This window comes from Manis pentadactyla, chromosome 4, assembly GCF_030020395.1.
Source record: "Manis pentadactyla isolate mManPen7 chromosome 4, mManPen7.hap1, whole genome shotgun sequence".
Classification (NCBI taxonomy): domain Eukaryota; kingdom Metazoa; phylum Chordata; class Mammalia; order Pholidota; family Manidae; genus Manis; species Manis pentadactyla.
Window position 1 is genome coordinate 85,810,498 of NC_080022.1, and position 21,111 is coordinate 85,831,608.

Genomic DNA, 21,111 nt, shown 5'->3' on the forward strand with positions numbered 1-21,111 from the left:
AGTTAATAAAATCAAAATTTCTAAAACAGGAAAGTATCTGGCACACAGTAAGTCCTATTTGAAGCATTTGTTAAATTAAAACTAAAGTATATTTAAATTGATTTAAGTGGAAAATCTCAGTCACTCATATACAGGATGAAAAACTGATTTATTGGTCAAGACTGAAAGCTACTATTCCTTCATTACAAAAGTGGGGAGCAGTGAGGAGAAATGATCAGATATTTGGAGTGACAAAATGATAACAATTCTAATAACACAAATACAAGTTTTCATGTACATTTTATTCTCTTTATTGAAAAGCATTCATCTGAAAAATAGAAAGACCATGCCAGATTAATCTCTGTATGTTACTAATTTTTCTAATACACCTAATTCTCACCTCATTATGAAGAGACCTCTTGGCAATACAAAGCATAATGCTATTTTGTAAACTTGTTTTCTTTTTGAGCCAGACAATTGGAAATTACGGATGTTCAGTAATGTTTTTATCGAAAACCTACTCTGTTTAGTTAAACAAACATGGTATCCTCCACACGTAACAAACCTTTAAACTAAATAGTTCTTTTATATTCATTATATAAGTCTGCATTTTCAGATTCTGAATGGTCTAGCATCAGTGTATATGCAGTATTACCTCTTTAGCTGAGATCAGGTCTTTTACTGATCTTATGATCCTCTATGGCCAAGCTCATGTCTTGTTCATGGTATTATAGATAGCACCCACCTAATACCCAGCAGGCTGTAGGATGAATGAATGAATAATCAAATCTATAACACAGTCTACAAAGAAAATTGCATGTAGCTTTGGTTTACCAGATGAACTAGAGGACATCCAGTGTAATTAGAATTTCATACAAACAACAAGCAATTTTTAGTATAAATATCTCCTGGATATTGCATGGGACATACGTATACTAAAAATTATTCATTGCTTATATGGAATTCTAATCTCACTGAGTGACCTGTATTTTCATTTGCTAAATCCAGTAACTCTAGTCTAGTTACTGTAACAAATTAAGATTTACTCATTTATTCAATTAGTCATTCATTAACAAATAGTTATTGCTTTATTAAATTGTTAAATGATGTACTGCATACTACCATGTGCCAGGGACAATTCTATGCCCTGGAGACTCAGCAATAAATGACTGGCAGACTCACTTCATGAAGCATAAATTTCAGGGGGAGATGGGAGATGTAAGAAAAAGTAAATAAATCCAGTATTAAATTGACAAGATTATATCAGTTAATGATAAGTGCCATGGAGAAAAGGAAGCAATATGATAAAGGTAGGGAGAGGAGGACAGATTGAGGGCTTGAATTGTAGTGGGCAGGGATGACATAAATGTGGTACAAGGAAATGTAGAAAATTGAAGCAAAAGCCAGTTTGTGCAGAAATTTGCACTCCATGATGTGACATTTGGATTTTATTCAAGTAGAATGAGAACCACTGGTGCAGTTAAGAGAGGGAATGATAGGATCTAAAATATTTTCAAAAGACCTCTTGGTTTTCTGGGTGGAAAATGGGAGCAGAGGGTAAAAGTGGAAGTGGAACACCAGTTAGGAGGTAATCCAAGAGCACAGGTGAGGGAGGACATGGGCTCAGAGCAGGCTGGTGACAGAGGTAGATGAACTAGAAATACATTTTAAAGACAGAAGCAATAGTATTTAGGAATGACTTTAACTCTGAGATTGGAGAGGAGTGTAAGAGAAGGGAGGATATCCATTGGTTTGCAATTAAAGATGTGCTGATTCTATGTATGACCAGCATACAAGAATAAATTGTTCTCCTATGCCCTTCATTCTCAGTTGCCTATATTGGCATCATCGGTGGTCAGCCTGTATTTCCTTGAACTCACGGATGTCTTCACACCTGTGCACTCTGGATTTAGCTGCTATGACCGGAGCCTTAGCATGCCGTACATTGAACCAACGCAGGAGGCAATTCCATTCCTCATGTTGCTTAGCTTGGCTTTTGCTGGACCTGCAGTTACGGTAAGGATTGCCCCCAAACTGTGTTCATCAGTCCCAAAAAACTAAGCATAATCACATTTGTGTAATAAATGAGTTATAAGCAAACAAAAACTGAACTCCAAATCTTGGACCGAAAAGATCATGTCTCTGAGATATTGAGACAGCATCATGTGGGAATACTTAGTAATTGAAAATTATCGGCATTAAAAGTTAAAAAAGATTATGGGATTGCAAAAATGATAGGTCCCTTTTATAAATCATTCCCCCAAAATGATAACTGCATAATTCTCTTTGAATAGCTAATATGACATTTCTGATATAATTCCTAATTCATAATGTGTTTATTTGACATCTGAAGTCTGGAAAACTGTAGGGAGAAAACAAATAATTATATAGTGGAGAGACTTTCTTCTCAAAAGTGCATGTTGATATCACAGTTTGATTTTTAACTAGGTTAGCACTTTTTATTGCTTTTTGCTGATAATAAGCACTGAGCATCAACAATTGAGAGCACACTTACATTCCTGGCACACACACACACATACACACACACAACAGAATAAAATACTTTGGGTTCAGAATAAGCATTTACATTTTAAAATATGTAACATAAAGAAATGCCTTAACCTACTGGAACTGAATTAAAAACAACTGTTTTTAATTTATAACTGTCACATTATGAATAACATATTTTTCAATAAATTCATTAATAAATAAGACTGGCCAGCCCTTTCAACCATCTCTTCTGTCTCCAGACCCTACTTAAAGGGTAAGAAACATGTTTTAAGGTTTATGATATTGATTTCTACCCGTAAGAGCTCTTACTTTGCTTTTATCACGCTCATGAATGTCAGAGAAAGTGATTATTAAATAAAAAGCTGTATTTGAGTGGAGGTTTTACAAGACTTACTAATGAATTGGCCTATTCTAGTTCAGTACATAGGCAGTTTTAGAAAAGTCTCTGCATAGACCTTCTTAAATCTATACTTTTGTATAGCTATGGATTTGTTTTATAAAAATTCCCCCATATTAAATAATTATAATGTTTCATTATAAATAAAATCATATAAAATATTCTCAAAAGGTAAAATCAGAACCTAACTTTCCATAGAACTTTACCACACTTAAAAGATCCAAAAATACTTTGTAAATTAATGAGTAATTTGAACTCCAGTAACTCCAGTGTGAAAGAAACTAATAATGATGCACATGGAAATAACTGAGCAGCAATGCTCAGAATAATAGCATTTTCCTGTAATTTTGCATATCATCCAGTCATTTGATAAGAGCAAAAGGAATATATACTTTTAATCTATTAAACGTGAAAGCATTTCTCCTAGTTGGAGTAATAGTGTACTTGAAATAAAATAAGTAAAGTACTGTACAAATGTTCATGAGCCTGCTGAAAAAGACTGTGTTGATACTGAATCATTTAAAATTTGCTTTTTATGTATCCGGAAGTCTTCTTCCCTCAGATATTTTATTAAGTCACTAGGAAAGCAAGTTTAAGGTGGCACTTCCTGCCAGCACCATTTATCTCACATGGATCCTCTTGCTGACACTGTCACATGTCCTGGAGACAATGACTTTGGCCTCATCACTGTGTTCCCGCTTCTGTGACTCCCTTGTGTCCCATAATAAATCCTCACTATGCAATTGAGGGAAGCTCCCTGGCAGATTCTAGTTCAAAACTTTCTTTCCTGAATCCCAAGACATTGCAGACAAAATCTGCCGTGGCTCCTGTTCACCAAGTTGATATGGGGAGCCCAGGCGTAAGTCCTTCCACAAAGGCCCCTCCAAATTCCCGGGTCTCCACAGGGCCTGCATGGCTGTTGCATGCCTCTTCATGGTAGAGAGGCTAACTAGGGAATATTTACATCCTGGACCCCTAATTTCTCCCACATCACTTGAAGCTCCAGGACACTCGAGGATGTCAGTGATTCTTCTCTTCCACACCAGTTTCATAGGTTTGGGGTAAACAAGTCAATGGTAAAACAATCTGTACTTTGCTGACATACTGTTTTTCACACCTTTCTCTCCAAACATTCGTCTACAGTTCTTTCTCATTTCATTTTCCCTTCTGTTTTTAAGGCCTTCTGAAAAACATACATTTTCTCAACATCTGTCCTACCATGTGTGTAGTCATCTTCTAGAACCATAATTCTGCCTCTGATCTTACTACATATATTTCCGCTCTGACCTCGTCCCCCTTTATTCTGAAATAGAAGATATCAAATAGACTAATCCCGGACTTTCAGGGATGCCATTTTCTTTTTCTCTTAAGGTAGCATAAACCATATGGGATGGTGAGTGGAGGTAGGGAGGCAAGAGTAATCCTTCATTTAGAAATGGCTCTAAAGCACACTTCTTGAGGAGAGACACTTCCTGTTTCACCCATTCACATAGGAAGAAGACAAAAAAAAAAAGAAGAACTTCATGTCAGCAATATTCTTTTTTTCTATTTAAGTATTATTGATACGCAATCTTATATTGATTTCAAATGTACAACACAGTGGTTAAACAGTTACCCACATTATGAAGACCTCACCCCTCTAGTGTATGTACTATCTATCAACATAGAAAGATGTTAGAGTCATTGTCTATATTCTCCATGCTGAACTACTGTCCCGGTGACCAACTTATACTGTGATTTGTAAATGATAGTGCCCCTTTATCACACTCCCCAACCACCGACTCCAACCCCTCCCCCTTAGTAACTACTAGTCACTTCTCGGTGTCTATGATTTTACTGCTGTTCATTCTGTTTTGCTTTGGTGTTTTTTTTATATCATTAATCTACAATTACATAAAGAACATTATGTTTACTAGACTTCCCCCATCATCAAGTTCCCCCCACATACCCCATTACAGTCACTGTCCATCAGCATAACAAGATGTAAAATCACTACTTGTCTTCCCTGTATTGTATAGCCCTCCCTGTGCCCCACACACACACATTATACATGCTAATCATAATGCCTCCTTTCTTTTACCATCCCCTTATCCCTCCCTGCTACCCCTCCTCCCCAGTCCCTTTCCCTTTGGTAACTGTTAGTCCATTCTTGGGTTCTATGAGTCTGTTGCTGTTTTGGTCCTTCAGTTTTTTCTTTGTTCTTATACTCCACAGATGACTGAAATCATTTCATACTTGTCTTTCTCTGCCTGACTTATTTCACTGAGCATAATACCCTCTAGCTTCATCCATGTTGTTGCAAATGGTAGGATTTGTTTACTTCTTATGGCTGAATAATATTCCATTGTGTATATGTACCACATCTTCTGTATCCATTCATCTACTGATGGATACTTAGGTTGCTTCCATATCTTGGCTATTGTAAATAGTGCTGTGATAAACATAGGGGTGAATATGTCTTTTTTCAAACTGGGCTGCTGCATTCTTAGGGTAAATTCCTAGGAGTGGAATTCCTGGGTCAAATGGTATTTCTATTTTGAGTTTTTTGAGAAACCTCCATACTGCTTCCCACAATGGTTGAACTAATTTACATTCCCACCAGCAGTGTAGGAGGGTTCCCCTTTCTCCACATCCTCGCCAACATTAGTTGTTATTTGTCTTTTGGATGGTGGTGATCCTTACTGGTGTGAGGTGATATCTCATTGTGATTTTAATTTGCATTTCTCTGATGACTAGTGATGTGGAGCATCTTTTCATGTGTCTGTTGGCCATCTGAATTTCTTCTTTAGAGAACTGTCTGTTCAGCTCCACTGACCATTTTTGATTGGATTATTTGCTTTTTGTTTGTTGAGGTGTGTGCGCTCTTTACATATTTTGGATGTCAACCCTTTATCGGATCTGTCATTTATGAATATATTCTCCCATACTGTAGGATACCTTTTTGTTCTATTAGTGTTGTCCTTTGCTATTCAGAAGATTTTCAGTTTTATGTAGTCCCACTTGTTCATTTTTGCTTTTGTTTCCCTTGCCCAGGGAGATATGTTCATGAAGAAGTCACTCATGTTTATGTCCAAGAGATTTTTACCTGTGTTTTTTCTAAGAGTTTTATGGTTTCATGACTTACATTCAGGTCTTTGATCCATTTCAAATTTACTTTTGTGTATGGTGTTAGGCAATGATCCAGCTTCATTCTCTTAAAATGAAAAAAAGCTGTCCAGTTTTTCCAACACCAGCTTTTGAAGAGGCGGTCATTTCCCCATTGTATGTCCATGGCTTCTTTATCATACATTAATTGACCATATATGTTTGGGTTAATATTCGGACTCTCTATTCTGTTCCATTGGTCTGTGGGTCTGTTCTTGTGCCAGTACCAAATTGTCTTGATACTGTGGCTTTGTAGTAGAGCTTGAAGTTGGGTAGCAATATCCCCCCCCGCTTTATTCTTCCTTCTCAGGATTGCTTTGGCTGTTTGGGGTCTTTTGTGGGTCCATATGTATTTTAAAACTATTTGTTACAGTTTGTTGAAGAATGCTGTTGGTGTTTTGATTGGCATTGCATTAAATCTGTAGATTGCTATGGGCAGGATAGCCATTTTGACAATATTAATTCTTCCTAGCCAAGAGCATGGGATGAGTTTCCATTTGTTAGTGACCTCTTTAATTTCTCTTAAGAGTGTCTTGTAGTTTTCAGGGTATAGGTCTTTCACTTCCTTGGTTAGGTTTATTCCTAAGTAATTTATTCTTTTTGATGCAATTGTGAATGGAATTGTTTTCCTGATTTCTCTTTCTGCTAGTTCATCATTAGTGTATAGGAATGCAACAGATTTCTGTGTATTAATTCTGTATCCTGCAACTTTGCTGAATTCAGATAGTAGTTCTAGTAATTTTGGAGTGGAGTATTTCGGGTTTTTATTTACAATATCATGACATCTGCAAATAGTGACAGTCTGACTTCTTCTTTACCAATCTGGATGTCTTGTATTTCTTTGTTTTGCCTGATTGCAGTGGCCAGGACCTCCAGTACTATGTTGAAAAACAGTGGGGAGAGTGGGCATCCCTGTCTTGTTCCCAATCTTAGAGGAAAAGCTTTCAGCTTCTCACTGTTAAGTATGATGTTGGCTGTAGGTTAGTCGTATATGGTGTTTATTATGTTGATGTACTTGCCCTCTATACCCATTTTGTTGAGAGTTTTTATCATGAATAGATGTTGAATTTTGTTGAATGCTTTTTCAGCATCTATGGAGATGATCATGTGGTTTTGTCCTTCTTTTTGTTGATATGGTGGATGATGATGGATTTTTTAATGCTGTACCATCCTTGCATCCCTGAGATGAATCCCACTTGTTCATGGTGTATGATCTTCTTGATGTATTTTTGAATTCGGTTTGCTAATACTTTGTTGAGTATTTTTGCATCTACCTTCATCAGGGATATTGGTCTGTAATTTTCTTTTTTTGTGGGGTCTTTGCCTGGTTTTGGTATTAGAGTGATGCTGGCTTCATAGAATGAGTTTTGAAGTATTTCCTCCTCTTCCATTTTTTGGAAAACTTTAAGGAGAATGGGGTATTATGTCTTCTCTATATGTCTGATAAAATTCAGTGGTGAATCCATCTGGCCCAGGGGTTTTGTTCTTGTGTAGTTTTTTGATTACTGATTCAATTTAATTGCTGGCAATTGGTCTGTTTAGATTTTCTGTTTCTTCTTTGGTCAGTCTTGAAAAGTTGTATTTTTCTAGAAAGTTGTCCATTTCTTCTAGGTTTTCCAGCTTGTTATCATATAGATTTTCATAGTATTCTCTAATAATTTTTTGTATTTCTGTGGGGTCCATGGTGATTTTCCTTTCTCATTTCTGATTCTCTTGATGTGCGTAGATTCTCTTTTCCTCTTAATAAGTCTGGCTATGGGCTGATCTGTTTTGTTGATTTTCTCAAAGAACCAGCTCTTGGTTTCATTGATTTTTTTCTATTGTTTTATTCTTCTCAATTTTATTTATTTCTTCTCTGATCTTTATTATGTCCCTCCTTCTGCTGACTTTAGGCCTCATTTGTTCTTCTTTCCAATTTCAATAATTGTGACTTTAGACTATTCATTTGGGATTGTTCTTCCTTCTTTAAATAGGCCTGGATTGCTATATACTTTCCTCTTAGAACTGCCTTCACTGTGTCCCACAGAAGTTGGGGCTTTGTGCTGTTGTTGTCATTTGTCTCCATATATTGTTAGATCTCTATTTTAATTTGTTCATTGATCCATTGATTATTTAGGAGCATGTTGTTAAGCCTCCACGTGTTTGTGAGCCTTTTTGCTTTCTTTGTACAATTTGTTCCTAGTTTTATACCTTTGTGGTCTGAGAAGTTGGTTGGTAGAACTTCAATCTTTTTTTAATTTATGGAGGCTCTCTTTGTGGCCTAGTGTGTGGTCTGTTCTGGAAAATGTTCCATGTGCACTTGAGAAGAATGTGTATCCTGCTGCTTTTGGATGTAGATGTCTGTTAAGTCCATCTGTTCTAGTATGTTGTTCAGTGCCTCTGTGTCCTTACTTATTTTCTGTCTGGTGGATCTGTCCTTTGGGGTGAGTGGTGTGTTAAAGTCTCCTAGAATGAATGCATTGTATTCTATTTCCTCCTTTAGTTCTGTTAGTATTTGTTGCACATATGCTGGGTCTCCTGTATTGGGTGCATATATATTTATAATGGTTATATCCTCTTGTTGGACTGAGCCCTTTATCATTATGTAATGTCCTTCTTTATCTCTTGTTACTTTCTTAGTTTTGAAGTCTATTTTGTCTGAGACAAGTACTGCAACACCTGCTTTTTTTTCCCTATTGTTTGCATGAAATATCTTTTTCTATCCCTTGACTTTTAGTCTGTGCATGTCTTTGGGTTTGAGGTGAGTCTCTTATAAGTAGCATATAGATGGGTCTTGCTTTTTTTATCCATTCTATTACTCTGTGTCTTTTGATTGGTGCATTCAGTCCATTTACATTTAGAGTGATTATTGAAAGATATGTACTTATTGCCATTGCAGGCTTTAGATTCATGGTTACCAAAGGTTCAAGGGTGGCTTCTTTACTATCTTACTGTCTAACTTAACTCGCTTATCGAGCTATTATAAACACAGTCTGATGATTCTTTATTTCTCTCCCTTCTTATTCCTCCTCTTCCATTCTTTATATGTTATGTGTTTTATTCTGTGCTCTTTTATGTTTCCTTTGACTGCTTTTGTGGGTAGTTGATTTTATTTTTTGCCTTTAGTTAGTATTTGTTTGGTATGCTTTCTTTGCTGTGATTTTATTTTCTCTTGTGACATCTATTTAGCCTTAGGAGTGCTTCCATCTAGAGCAGTCCCTCTAAATTATCCTGTAGAGGTGGTTTGTGGGAGGCAAATTCCCTCAACTTTTGCTTGTCTGAGAATTATTTAATCTCTCCTTCATATTTAAATGATAATTGTGCTGGATACAGTATTCTTGGTTCAAGGCCCTTCTGTTGCATTGCATTAAATATATCATGCCATTCTCTTCTGACCTTTAAGTTTTCTGCTGAGAAGTCTGATGATAGCCTGATGGGTTTTCCTTTGTAGGTGACCTTTTTTCTCTCTCTGGCTGCCTTTAATACTCTGTCCTCATCCTTGATCTTTGCCATTTTAATAATTATATGTCTTGGTGTTGTCCTCCTTGGGTCCCTTGTGTTGGGAGTTCTGTGATCTTCCATGGTCTGAGAGACTATTTCCTCCCCCAGTTTGGGAGAGTTTTCAGAAATTATTCTTCAAAGACACTCTCTATCACTTTTTCTCTCTTCTCCTTCTGGTACTCCCATAATGTGAATATTGTTCTGTTTGGATTGGTCACACAGGTCTATTAATATTCTTTCATTCCGGAGATCCTTTTATCTCTCTCTGCATCAGCTTCTCTGTGTTCCTGTTCTCTGATTTCTATTCCATTAACAGCCTCTTGCACCTCATCTAATCTGCTCTTAAGTCCTTCCAGAGATAGTTTTATTTCTGTATTGTCCCTTCCAACTTGATCCTTTAGCTCTTGCATATTTCTCTGAAGGTCCATCAGCATGGTTATGACCTTTATTTTGAATTCTTTTTCAGGAAGATTGGTTAAGTTTATCACCCCAGGCCCTCTCTCGGGGATTGTCTGGGTAATTCTGGACTGGACCAATTTCTTCTGCCTTTTTATGGTGATAGAGCTAGCTGTAGGCAGGTAGCACATGTGTCAGCTGGGAGAACAAAGTCCTTTCCTGCTTGTTGGTCACCTTGCCCTTCTCTGCTGCCTGTGTCAGTTACCCGCACACCTGGAGCAGCCTCCAGATTAATACCCTAAGCTGCTGTTGGCAGGGTTACCATCAGGGTAGCCCAGAGCCCTGCAGGGAGTGGCAGGCATGCCGGGTGCACTCTCCTGTGAGAATGGTGCCCCTTCGTGCCTTGCCAAGGTTTCCTCTGCCTGCGCCAGGCAGCAGCTTGCCAGCAGTGGCCTCTGAGTCTGGCCTGGGTGGCTGCAAGCTGGGAGAATATTCTGGGCAGTCGCTGTGTGCGCAGCTGCTCTCCAGCTGCCTTGCCTATGCAGGCGAGCGTGGCTGCTCTTCGGCTGCCCTGCCTATGCAAGGGTGTGCACGGCTGCTCTCTGGCTGCTCCACCACTGTGTTGTGGCTGCACCAGCTGGGGGAATGACTGGAAGGCTGCCTATTGCCATGAGGGGCTTCAGGGGTGCATTAGCTCCTGCAGGCCTGGGGCACCCAAAGTTCCTCAGAATTCCCAGCCTGCTGGGTTGAGTGTGCTGGGATGCTTCTGTCCAGCTGTGAGGCCGCTGTCCTTTTAAGACTTTCAAAAAAGCACTCACTTTTCTTTTGTCCCAGGGGCGCCGGCTGTGGGGACCTGCTCGCAGATTTTACTTTTCCATTTCCGTAATATCCAGCACACCATGCACTGTGTGTCTGTGCTCCCGGTGTGGATGACTAAGGCTGGGTATTTAGCAGTCCTGGGCTCCCACTCCCTCCCCGCTCTGACTCCTTTTCTCCCTCCAGGGAGCTGGGGTAGGGGGAGCGCTCAGGTCCCGCTGGGCTGCGGCTTGAATCTTACCCACTTTGTGAGATGCTGAGTGCTCGCAGATGTAGATGTAGCCTGGCTATTGTACTGTATCCACTGGTCTCTCTTTTAGGAATAGATGTATTTGTTGTATTTTCAAAAATATATATGGTTTTGGGAGGAGGTTTCCGCTGCCCTACTCACACCACCATCTTGGCTCCCTTGCTTTGTTTTTATATTCCACAAATAAGTGAAATCGTGTGGTACTTGTCTTTGTCTGCCTGGCTTATTTCACTGAGCATAATACCACCTAGCTCCATCCATCTTGTTGCAAATAGCAATATTCTTTAAAAGGACCTTTATATGAACAAAAGGAATATCAACTGATCTTTTTATACAGACATTTAAATATGAATCATTTAATATTTGCTTTTCAGATTTTTTGATGCTTTGAGAGATAGATGTTTTAAAAATAACTTGTTCTCCATGATGTTGTATAGGAAATTAAAAATTCCTTTCATATCTGTAAAATACATTTTCTTATTCTCTGAAATTGCTCTTAAACTGGGAAGTCTCATCCTTAATATTAAATTTTCATTTACTGTCATGTGATAATGAAACAAGCATTTTGTTTAGTCCTTTGGAGATTATTTCTCAGGGAAAACACAGAATATCTGGGTTTATCATAAATCTTCATGAACCCTATATGAATAGAATATAATGTATACTTTCACTCCCTGGAAGTAAAATTCTATTACATATTATTAAAGGAAAATATATCTAATTTTGTAGGAGAATTCTATTGGAATTTGATTATAATTCTTAGAAGTTACCTTAGCTTTAGGAGACCATACAATCAAAATGTAGAATATTAAACATGTTAGGGTTTCCAAAAGACATTCACTGCAAATTTAAACACTGAAGATAATATGATCAATATTACACTTTTTTTGTTGTTGCTTTGTTTTATTGTTTTTATAAGAAAAACTTTTTGGATTATGTATTCTACTTATAGTAGTTATCCCACGGCCACTGCCCATATAATAATAAGCGATATATTTCCTCCCTCCATCTCCCCTGAAACAGAGTCTCTTCAGAAGCACTTCCAAAATCAGTCCATGATTTCTGACATGCAAAAAATTATATTGTTTCTTTTCAGGCTTGTGTACAGCATAAACAGAACATTGTAAAAAGACAGTTGTCATAAACTATTTTCTATTTACAAATGACAACAGCAGCAAATAATTTTATTGTCAAAGCCTACACTCCAAAACCTTATTGCAGAATGCCATTCAGAATGAGGAAAGGAGCAGCCACATTTGGAAATAGATCAGGAACCATCTTTTCCTCCCCTGAGGAGAAATCTATCTTTAAACAAAATTGAATCACTTTGAAAATTCATGCAATGATATTTAGATCAAGGTTAAAGGAATAGAATTGTGAGGAGAAAATTGATGATCTCCTTAGAGAGAGGGAGAGAGACAGTTGGGTGATGTCAAAATCCTGACAAGAAACCTCTATCCATAATCGAGCCAAGTGGTATTAAAGCATTCCCTTGATATACGAGTTTTGAGCATATTAAACAACTAAAATAAAACTCCTGAAATCTCAGTGTCATTTGGGGTAATAACTATTGTGCTGTATGATAAGACACTTTTCCCTAATGGCACTGTACAAACAAATTCATATATAAGTTAGCATTCATGGGCAAGATGTGAATCATTACATATATGAATGAAAAGAGAATAACAAAATTATTCACAGAATTATTAAAGAAATGAAGATAGAATCAGTCTTTTTTAGCCATACAGCAATGCATTTCAGGAACAAGGGGTTAATTTTCTTGAAGATGAATTTAAAATAACTATTATATTATCCTGTGTGCCCAGTGTATTATGTCATATCTATGGATGCAGAATATAGAACCTATTGTGTTTCCATGTTCTACTTAAAGTAGTAATGTAGGTTGATATTTTTCAAGAAGGATAAATAACTCAATGTTCAATGATTTGAAAAAAACTCCTTTTGATTATTCCTATGTGATTGACCTTAAAGAAGTTTATCATGCATGCCACATCATTTTTACACATTTGTGGTTTGCTATTTATTGTTAGAGATCCATTAAAAATTTGTTTTTTATGCAAATTAACATTCTTTTAATTGTACACACACCATGTTGACAACAGATAAAAATACAGCAGATTGAATATTCAAGCAGAAAGTAGTAAGCTTACTGTCATTAGTTTAAAAAAAACTATAATTTTAAATACCCTTTAAAAGGAATGTTAAACTGGTAATGAGCACTGGGGAGTTTTGCCTGAAAAATCTGTTTGAGCCCCTAATCATGATTGCAATCTTAAAATGACATGATGGTTTGTATCTAAGAAACTGCCAATATCTCATGTAACTCTACTTTTCTTATCTCCACACATATTTACAAATCAATATCTAATTTCATAATAATCTCTTAGGCACAATACTCTCTAATATCTGAAATTTTTGCATAAATAAAATGCATAATTTCAAATCTTGTTTCTGTTATACAGAGTAACTAACAATCCTAACACCTGGGGTAATTAACCAACAAGAATCCCACAGTGAAGGTAACAAATGCAAATCCCACAGTGTCAGGCACTGTGATAGATGGTGAAGATAAAAGATAAATAGGGAATGACTCTTCCTTCAGAGGGTCCTAGTTTAGTGAGAGGCAATCAAATGAATAATTGAAGTGCACTTTAATCAAGGTGAAGTAAGGGGTTTCAAAGAAAACTTCCTAAAGGAAATGATGCCTAACCTACATTGAGTCCCATCACCGATATCCTATGCCCTAGAATCCTACAGCAAGTACATTTCCTTATTTTAAGTTATCCCTCTGGTACCACAGTATGGTTCTCTGTACATGTAAACACATTTTCTAAATATCTTATTCCTAGGAAGCATTACCCTGCTTACCTAAATTCTCTTGTAATATGTGCTCTCCAATTAGATAGCAGCTGGCCAAGTGGCTATTTCATTTTAAATCTAAATTGATTTAAATTTTCAATAATGAATTAAATACACAGAAATGAAATTAAAAATTCAGCTTCTCGGTTGCAGCAGCTACATTTCAAGTGATCAGTAGCTACATGTTGGGAGTGGCTACCATGCTGGACAGCACAGAAAGTATTTTCTTCCCTATGAAAATTTTTATACATTTTTATTGGGTGGCTCTGTGTTCCATTGCACCTTTCCAACCTCATGGGTGCTCTTCATGGGTTGATCTTCTCCATTCTAAACTGGTTTATTGAAATAATCTGCCAGTAATATGTTTCTAATCCTAATTCTGGTACTTATTCTCCCCCCAGTCATCTTGTTTTCATGATTTAGGGATGAAATGCCAAGACCCTAAGAGTAAGGGCAGAATCAGTCACCATGTGATTGATCAGTTAAGCATCGTCCATGGGTGTTGTTGGGCAGAGGGCCAAAGTCTGGGTGCTGCAGCCACATGAAAATGCCGGGACACTCTCCTACCCATGACCAGTACATAGGAGCACAGATCCAGCTCTTCTGTGGCTACTCTTTACAGTGCCTTGATTGCTTCCTTCTCACTGCTCCCTCCACTACTCAAGAGAAATTATTTTCATCTCTAAAGCTTTAAGAAAAACACATCTTTACATTGTTGAGTTGATGATGTGTTAACAGATAATTTATAATTCATTAGGACCCATTGAGTTCATTCTGAACATTCTCCTGTCTTTGCAGATTATGGTAGGGGAAGGAATTCTCTACTGTTGTCTGTCCAAAAGAAGAAACGGGGTTGGACTGGAGCCCAACATCAATGCTGGAGGCTGCAACTTCAACTCTTTCCTTAGAAGAGCCGTCAGATTCATTGGTGGGTGTGGGGAACTGCAAAGAAAGGAAATGTTTTTTTCCAAATAGAAATGTTCTGTTTAATTACAGGTATTAAGGGTTTAAAGTCACAATTTAGATGTATAATTTGGGGTACATGACAAGTTTCGCATTATACAAAAAACGGTTCAAACACTAAAATTTGGGCTTTGTGTCTGAAATGTGTTATTTACAGTTACAGTCCTTGTTTTGAGAGCTAATATGCAACACACTTCAGTACCTTTTTGCCTTAGCTCTAGTTGAAGCACAAATTTGCTTTCAAATGGTTTCAGTAGATCTGTGTTCATTTTTAAAGTGGAGAATAAGTGTCTTGTTCTCCAGTACAAATGGATCACCCTTCAGAAATTAGTTTAGCCACATCAGTGATTTCATTTCAATTCTTTTGGAGTGCTTTGATCCAGAAGTTACTTCCCTTGGAAATGTCACCAAACAACACTGAATCATGGCTATCTGTCCTGGATCTATCTCCTAACTTTACCTCTTATTTTGTTATGAGACGTACAGAAAATCCATATGCCTGGCAACACAGCATTTGAACCAGATCATCTTTTCTAATTAGCAGAGGCCCACCTTAATGTTGTTTGAATCACAGGCCTTTTTTTTTAACTGTTTTGAGAAGTCAGGCCACAGTACATCACACCCACGTGAATGTTTTACATTCAGTCCCAATAACCCAGTAAAAAGTCATTTTTATATATAAACTTTCAGTTCAAAAGAATAGGCAATTTCATTTGGTACTGGTAGATAATTAAATACAAGCTTCTCTTCCACCTGAGGAAAAATCTGATCCAAGTCATGTCCTAGACTGCTCCACTAGGCAAGGCAAGTCAAGGTGGTAAGATAAGTAGAGGCCCCTTAGCAGGGTCATAAGCTGAGGCAAGGAAATAAAACTTCAGGACATGTAGCTGATCTCAGAGAAAAAATTCTCTAATGTAGCAAGGTGCTATAGACAAAAGGGGCATGGAACCTCTTTGCAAAGCCTCATGACTGCGAGCATGGCACATCCTACCGTAGAGAACAGTGCCCAGAATCAGCCATGCCCATCATCCTTGGGTCTAGAGATGCTCATTCTACTAAGGTAAAAATGAGTGGGTTTCCCCACTTAACTGTATGCTGCTAAGAATTAAAATGTAGAAATAAAGGTCCTGTGGCATGACTTCTAGGTGAGTGGGTGGAGAAGGAATTGGGAGAGAGTCTGTTTATTGATGATATGCAGAGAAGGAAAACGCAAACCAGGGTAACATGCAGGCCAGAGACCTTGGTCTGAGGGAGTGTACTGACGAATGAATGGGGGCCTTTCACGGTGACTTCCATGAGCAAACCATGAATCAGAACCCAGGGTGTGAAGGCAGTGTTAGAGGGAACAGGTGAGTTCAGATCATGTGATTTGAGCAGAGCTAGACACCCAAAGATAAGGGCAGGCTAGGGACTTGAAGCTGGAATGGAGTTTGAATGCAAAGCACACGTCAGAGTTTTGGGAGTTCATGGTTTAAGACTGGCCCCAAGGAGTCAAAGAAAGATAGAATTTGAACAAGGAAACACAAGAACATCATCTTTGAATTCCAAATAAGCAGGAAGGTTGCCATAGCCCCATACCCAGAATGTGATTATTGTTTCCACAGAGGGCCTGCCTGCCTTCTTCTCTGTTTTAATTAGCATTCCAGGCATGACTACAGCTGGTAGGGAGTTAGAATCAGTTCTGTAGCATTCCGGTGACTGTGGCTGGAGTTAGAGACTGTGGGGGAGAGGGAGCCCTGGAAGCGCAAACATGCAAAGCAATTTAAAATTATTTTGCATTTTGCTTCATTCCCTGCATTTAATTGCCTCAAATCACATGGTGGTCACCTTGACATGTTCCAGAAGTCTGACAAATGGCCTAAGGTTAATAATATTAAGAACTGGCCCTATTTTACCAAACTGGCAAAAATACTTCAACGCCCAACTTTGGAGATATTCTTTGGCCTTAAATATCTGTTTAGAAATTTAGGAATTTTCTATACTGTGTTCTCGAAATAACTCAGAGAAAATGATTCCAAAAGGTTGGAAGGTTGTCATATTAATGTGTAATAAACATGGTTGATGATGACATAGCATCAGTATTAAGCACTAACTTGGTAACAGTTCTGTCCTTTCCCTTACAGGTGTTCATGTATTTGGACTATGCTCTACAGCCCTCATTACAGATATCATACAGCTGTCCACAGGATACCAAGCACCATACTTTCTGACTGTGTGCAAGCCAAACTATACCTCTCTGAATGTGTCTTGCAAAGAAAATTCCTACATTGTAGAAGATATTTGCTCCGGATCTGACCTTACAGTTATCAACAGTGGCAGGTTAGAAACTGAGATTTTAAAACTTTCTATGTCAACAGTTGCATTGTTCTTTAACAGTTTGGGGTATCATCTTAGGCATATCTTTTTCAGTCATAATGCTTTTGGTTTTATTTTTCTTTTAAGTTCAGTGATCTCTTTTTACGATTACACCATAGAAACCACTGGTGGCTCATTCTAAACCTGTCTCTCTGTCTCCAAATTTCAGCCTCACATTCTTGCCACTAACCTTCATATCACCAAACTCCATTCATACTTTGTGATTACCCTACATTCATTATGCTTTTAGGTTACCACACTTGGTTTATTTTAGTATATTTGTAGTTAGTCATTGAGTAGAGTCAATATGTGTCTTCTGTTGACTTAAGTGGAAGACTGAATATCTATGATATTTACATTGCCATAATATGTATTATAAGAACAAATCAAATCATGTGAATTTTCCTTTTGGGAGAATTTTAAGAGGAATAACATCTGGGATTATATGTGTCTTTTTTTAATAAACCCAGATGTATATAACTTCTGATGAAATATTTTTTCAGTCAATTAATTAAAAAGTAAACTTGTTATGGTAAGAGATAATATTTTAAAAGTTCAAAAGAAATGAATTACAGGAGGGTTAGAGGCAATAAATGATAGATATAAGAATTATACTTGTCACTGAATGTGTTCTCAAAGACCGATATGAGTAAAAAAAAAATTAATAAGTCCATTTGATATTATCTAATCTACATATTCAAATTCTCAAGGTCCATTCAGTAATCTTGACCTATGTCCTCTATTCTTTTTCAGTCCTTTTACTTTATCTTGTCTGTGTTGAGTGGTAGTCCTTTCACTGGGTACAAAATAATTAGGAGGACATTAATATAACTGAATTTTATTTTTTCCAATGCTTTAATCCATTAAAAAACTTTTCTCTTTTTTTGTCTGTCCTTTTTGGTGTCTCTCCCACTATCCTGTGTTCCACCTCTCCCACCTTGCCTATTAAATTATTTAGTAAATAAGATGCTCCATGGTTTCCCTAATGATAATTAAAGTGAAAGACAGAGAAAACCATTTTGTTAAAATTTGACTTATTATGCTTTCTAGAGTGCAGAAAACATGTTTAGACCCACTACTGTGAGAAAATAATTTTGTCTTTTAAGGTTTTATGTAATTGAAACCATATATTTAGGAGCATAAAAAAAGCTTAAAAGCTTTAAAATCCTAGGTTTTATGAACTTTCACCCTAAACTGATACAATTATAATACCAAAGAACAATTATGTTTTCTAGTCCATTTCTACTTACAACCATCATTCTAGTGGTGTAACTAAGTGAGCCCTTGAAAAGCTAGCATTTTATATTGGAAAGTGCATCACTACAGTTCTTTAATATAATGGTGATTAGCCATATTTATCACTCAGGGCTTTCAGAATAAGAAACAGAAATTAAAGTTATTGCTTGTTGCCTTGCGGCTTTTAAGTTGTACATTTTAACCACCCAATGTTCTTGAGATGATTATTAACAGTGTATCTGAAACAGAAGGCATAATTTGACTGTCTTCCTTTGGCAGAAAATCATTTCCTTCTCAACATGCGACCCTCGCTGCCTTTGCAGCTGTGTATGTTTCGGTAAGTAATGGGGTCTTTTTTATCAATCTGTGTCCTACAGAAAATAAAAGCAATGAGTGCTGTCTCCAAGTGACTAATTAGATTATATAGCCGTTGTAAATTTAGCACAGCAGTCCTTCACTACAATTGCATCAAAAGCAGAAATTGGAAGCTACTATAAACAATATTACAGTGAAATAATTTTTCTATACAGTCATAACATGTATTTAGCCTGGAATCCCTTTAACATAATATACTTCATGGGAGGGTACTGTCAACTATGTGAATGTTGTAAATTCTAAAGCTGAAAGAATTGTATTAAGTACACACACACACACACACTTTACTTTCAGTATTTGAGTAACAGTAAATTCTAAGTCCGTGTAAATTTGGTAAGTGCTATACAATAAGTCATCATTGTATCTGATTAACACAATAGTCCATTAGGCCTTATGTAAGAAAAATAAACTGAAATTATATGGAAGTAACATGGAAATTAAATAGTTACCTGGAAAATTCTACTAATTCTACCTTTCTTTTTTTCAAACTTTCATGTAATCAAAAGGGAGATGTTATTTTCTTGAGGTATTTTGCCATATATTTCCTTTTTTCAGCCTTAGATCATAACAATAGCAAGGGGCATGGACGGTAAAATTGACATCAAGTTTATCAGTTAGACTTTTGAGTTTGACTTTTTATTTGATTATAATTTAGCAGTAATATGACCTTTCCAACATACCTAACCTATTTCTTTCATTTTAAAGATGTATTTCAATTCCACTTTAACGGATTCCTCTAAGCTTCTGAAACCTCTCTTGGTCTTCACATTTATCATCTGTGGGATCATCTGCGGATTAACACGGATAACTCAGTATAAGAACCACCCAGTTGATGTCTATTGTGGCTTTTTAATAGGAGGAGGAATTGCTCTGTACTTGGTAAACTATTATTATTGTTATTATTATTATTATTATTTGATAAACCACAGTTTAACATGGAAAACGTGCATAGAATATTTTGCACTGTAATGATTTACTTGCAATATAATTTACATTTATGAGAAAATCTCTGGCTGCACCTCCATTCCAAGCCAAAACACATATCCCCTTTCAGTAAAGTAATTTATTAAATTATTTCCATGGGAAGAGCTGGGACTACTATTATTGGTATAACTTTACAAATAAGAAAAGTGAACACTAATGAAGGTAAGGTTAGTGAAAGGGAAGGCAGGCTTAGTGGGGAATTATGTAACATACAACAACACAAATGAGGCACTTGGATATAACTATGATCCAACAAATGTTGAATTCTTTAGCAATACTCTATTTTCAAGTCTGATCTTCCTCTGAAAGAAAAGGCCCCAACATAAGAAAACTGAGATTGTCATTAATTTTACACTTTTTCAATATTGGATCTGTGCCAGGTACTATACTGAGCATCAGAATGGTGAGAAATAAGATATATTTAAGGAGCTTACAGTATAAAGATTAATAAAAATACAGATTGTTATTATGTCAAATGATTTAATAGGGTATGAACAAAGTGTTTGGGAATAGAATCTGCCTAAGAAAGTTAGAGATGTCTTCACAAAATGATATGGTTTTTAAAAAAATGAGAAATCTTTTTCTTAGGGTAAGAAAAGGAAGAAGGGCATCCAAGCAGAGGAGCCTGCACATATGAAAAGATAGATGTGTGAGAGCAAGTGCAAGTGGAGGGTGAGGCACCAGGAGGAATGAGGGATAATGGCCATGTTTCTAGACTGGAAGACTGGGCAGTTGGCATCTCCACTAGCAGACCAGGTAAATGATAGAAGAAGCAGGTTGGTGGAAGGAAAGGGGGTTGATGAGCTCAATTTAAAAATCAATAGGCAGTTGAAGAGTTGGGTCTGGAATTCAAAAGAGCAATCAGTAGTGGAGAAATAGATTGGAAATCATGGACATCATTGGTGGAAGCAACATTAGAGTTATGGGGACATATAAAACTGCCAGGTCATAAGAATGAAAGAGAGCCAGGCAATACCTAATGCAAGGAGCATGCAGAGGAAGACACAGTAATCGAGGAAACTGAGAAGAGCTGACAGGGAATTTAAAATTGATTGTCTATAGCATCAGCTCTTCATCATGTGGTCTTGTTGCACTTGTGGAGGGTGTTACCAGAAAATGTTTACAAGAAATAGTCAAAGTATTGAAGTGAACAATGATTTCTTTCTTGTTTTTATGAACTTCCATGGTCAGGATAGTCACTTCAAATCTCATCCTTACTCACATGCTTCATTCAGTGGAGGAGAAAGTGATCAAATAAAAGTTAGCATGCCAGGAAATGTGTGTAAGCCTGGCTTGCCCACAAGGGTGTTGATTGGCACTGTGTGCTACAAAATAGATAAAGAAG

The 21,111-nt window shown here is 37.0% G+C and overlaps 1 protein-coding gene across 1 annotated transcript in view; it reads left to right on the forward strand.

Annotated features, from left to right (window-relative positions):
- PLPPR4 (phospholipid phosphatase related 4) overlaps nt 1-21,111 on the forward strand; it is a 47,617-nt gene that overhangs the window by 22,452 nt on the left and 4,054 nt on the right. The window contains exons 2-6 of the mRNA XM_036883883.2: nt 1,810-1,995; nt 14,652-14,781; nt 16,940-17,135; nt 18,687-18,744; nt 19,488-19,661. Coding sequence (XP_036739778.1) covers nt 1,810-1,995; nt 14,652-14,781; nt 16,940-17,135; nt 18,687-18,744; nt 19,488-19,661 — 744 coding nt within the window. The remainder of the gene's footprint in view (nt 1-1,809; nt 1,996-14,651; nt 14,782-16,939; nt 17,136-18,686; nt 18,745-19,487; nt 19,662-21,111) is intronic.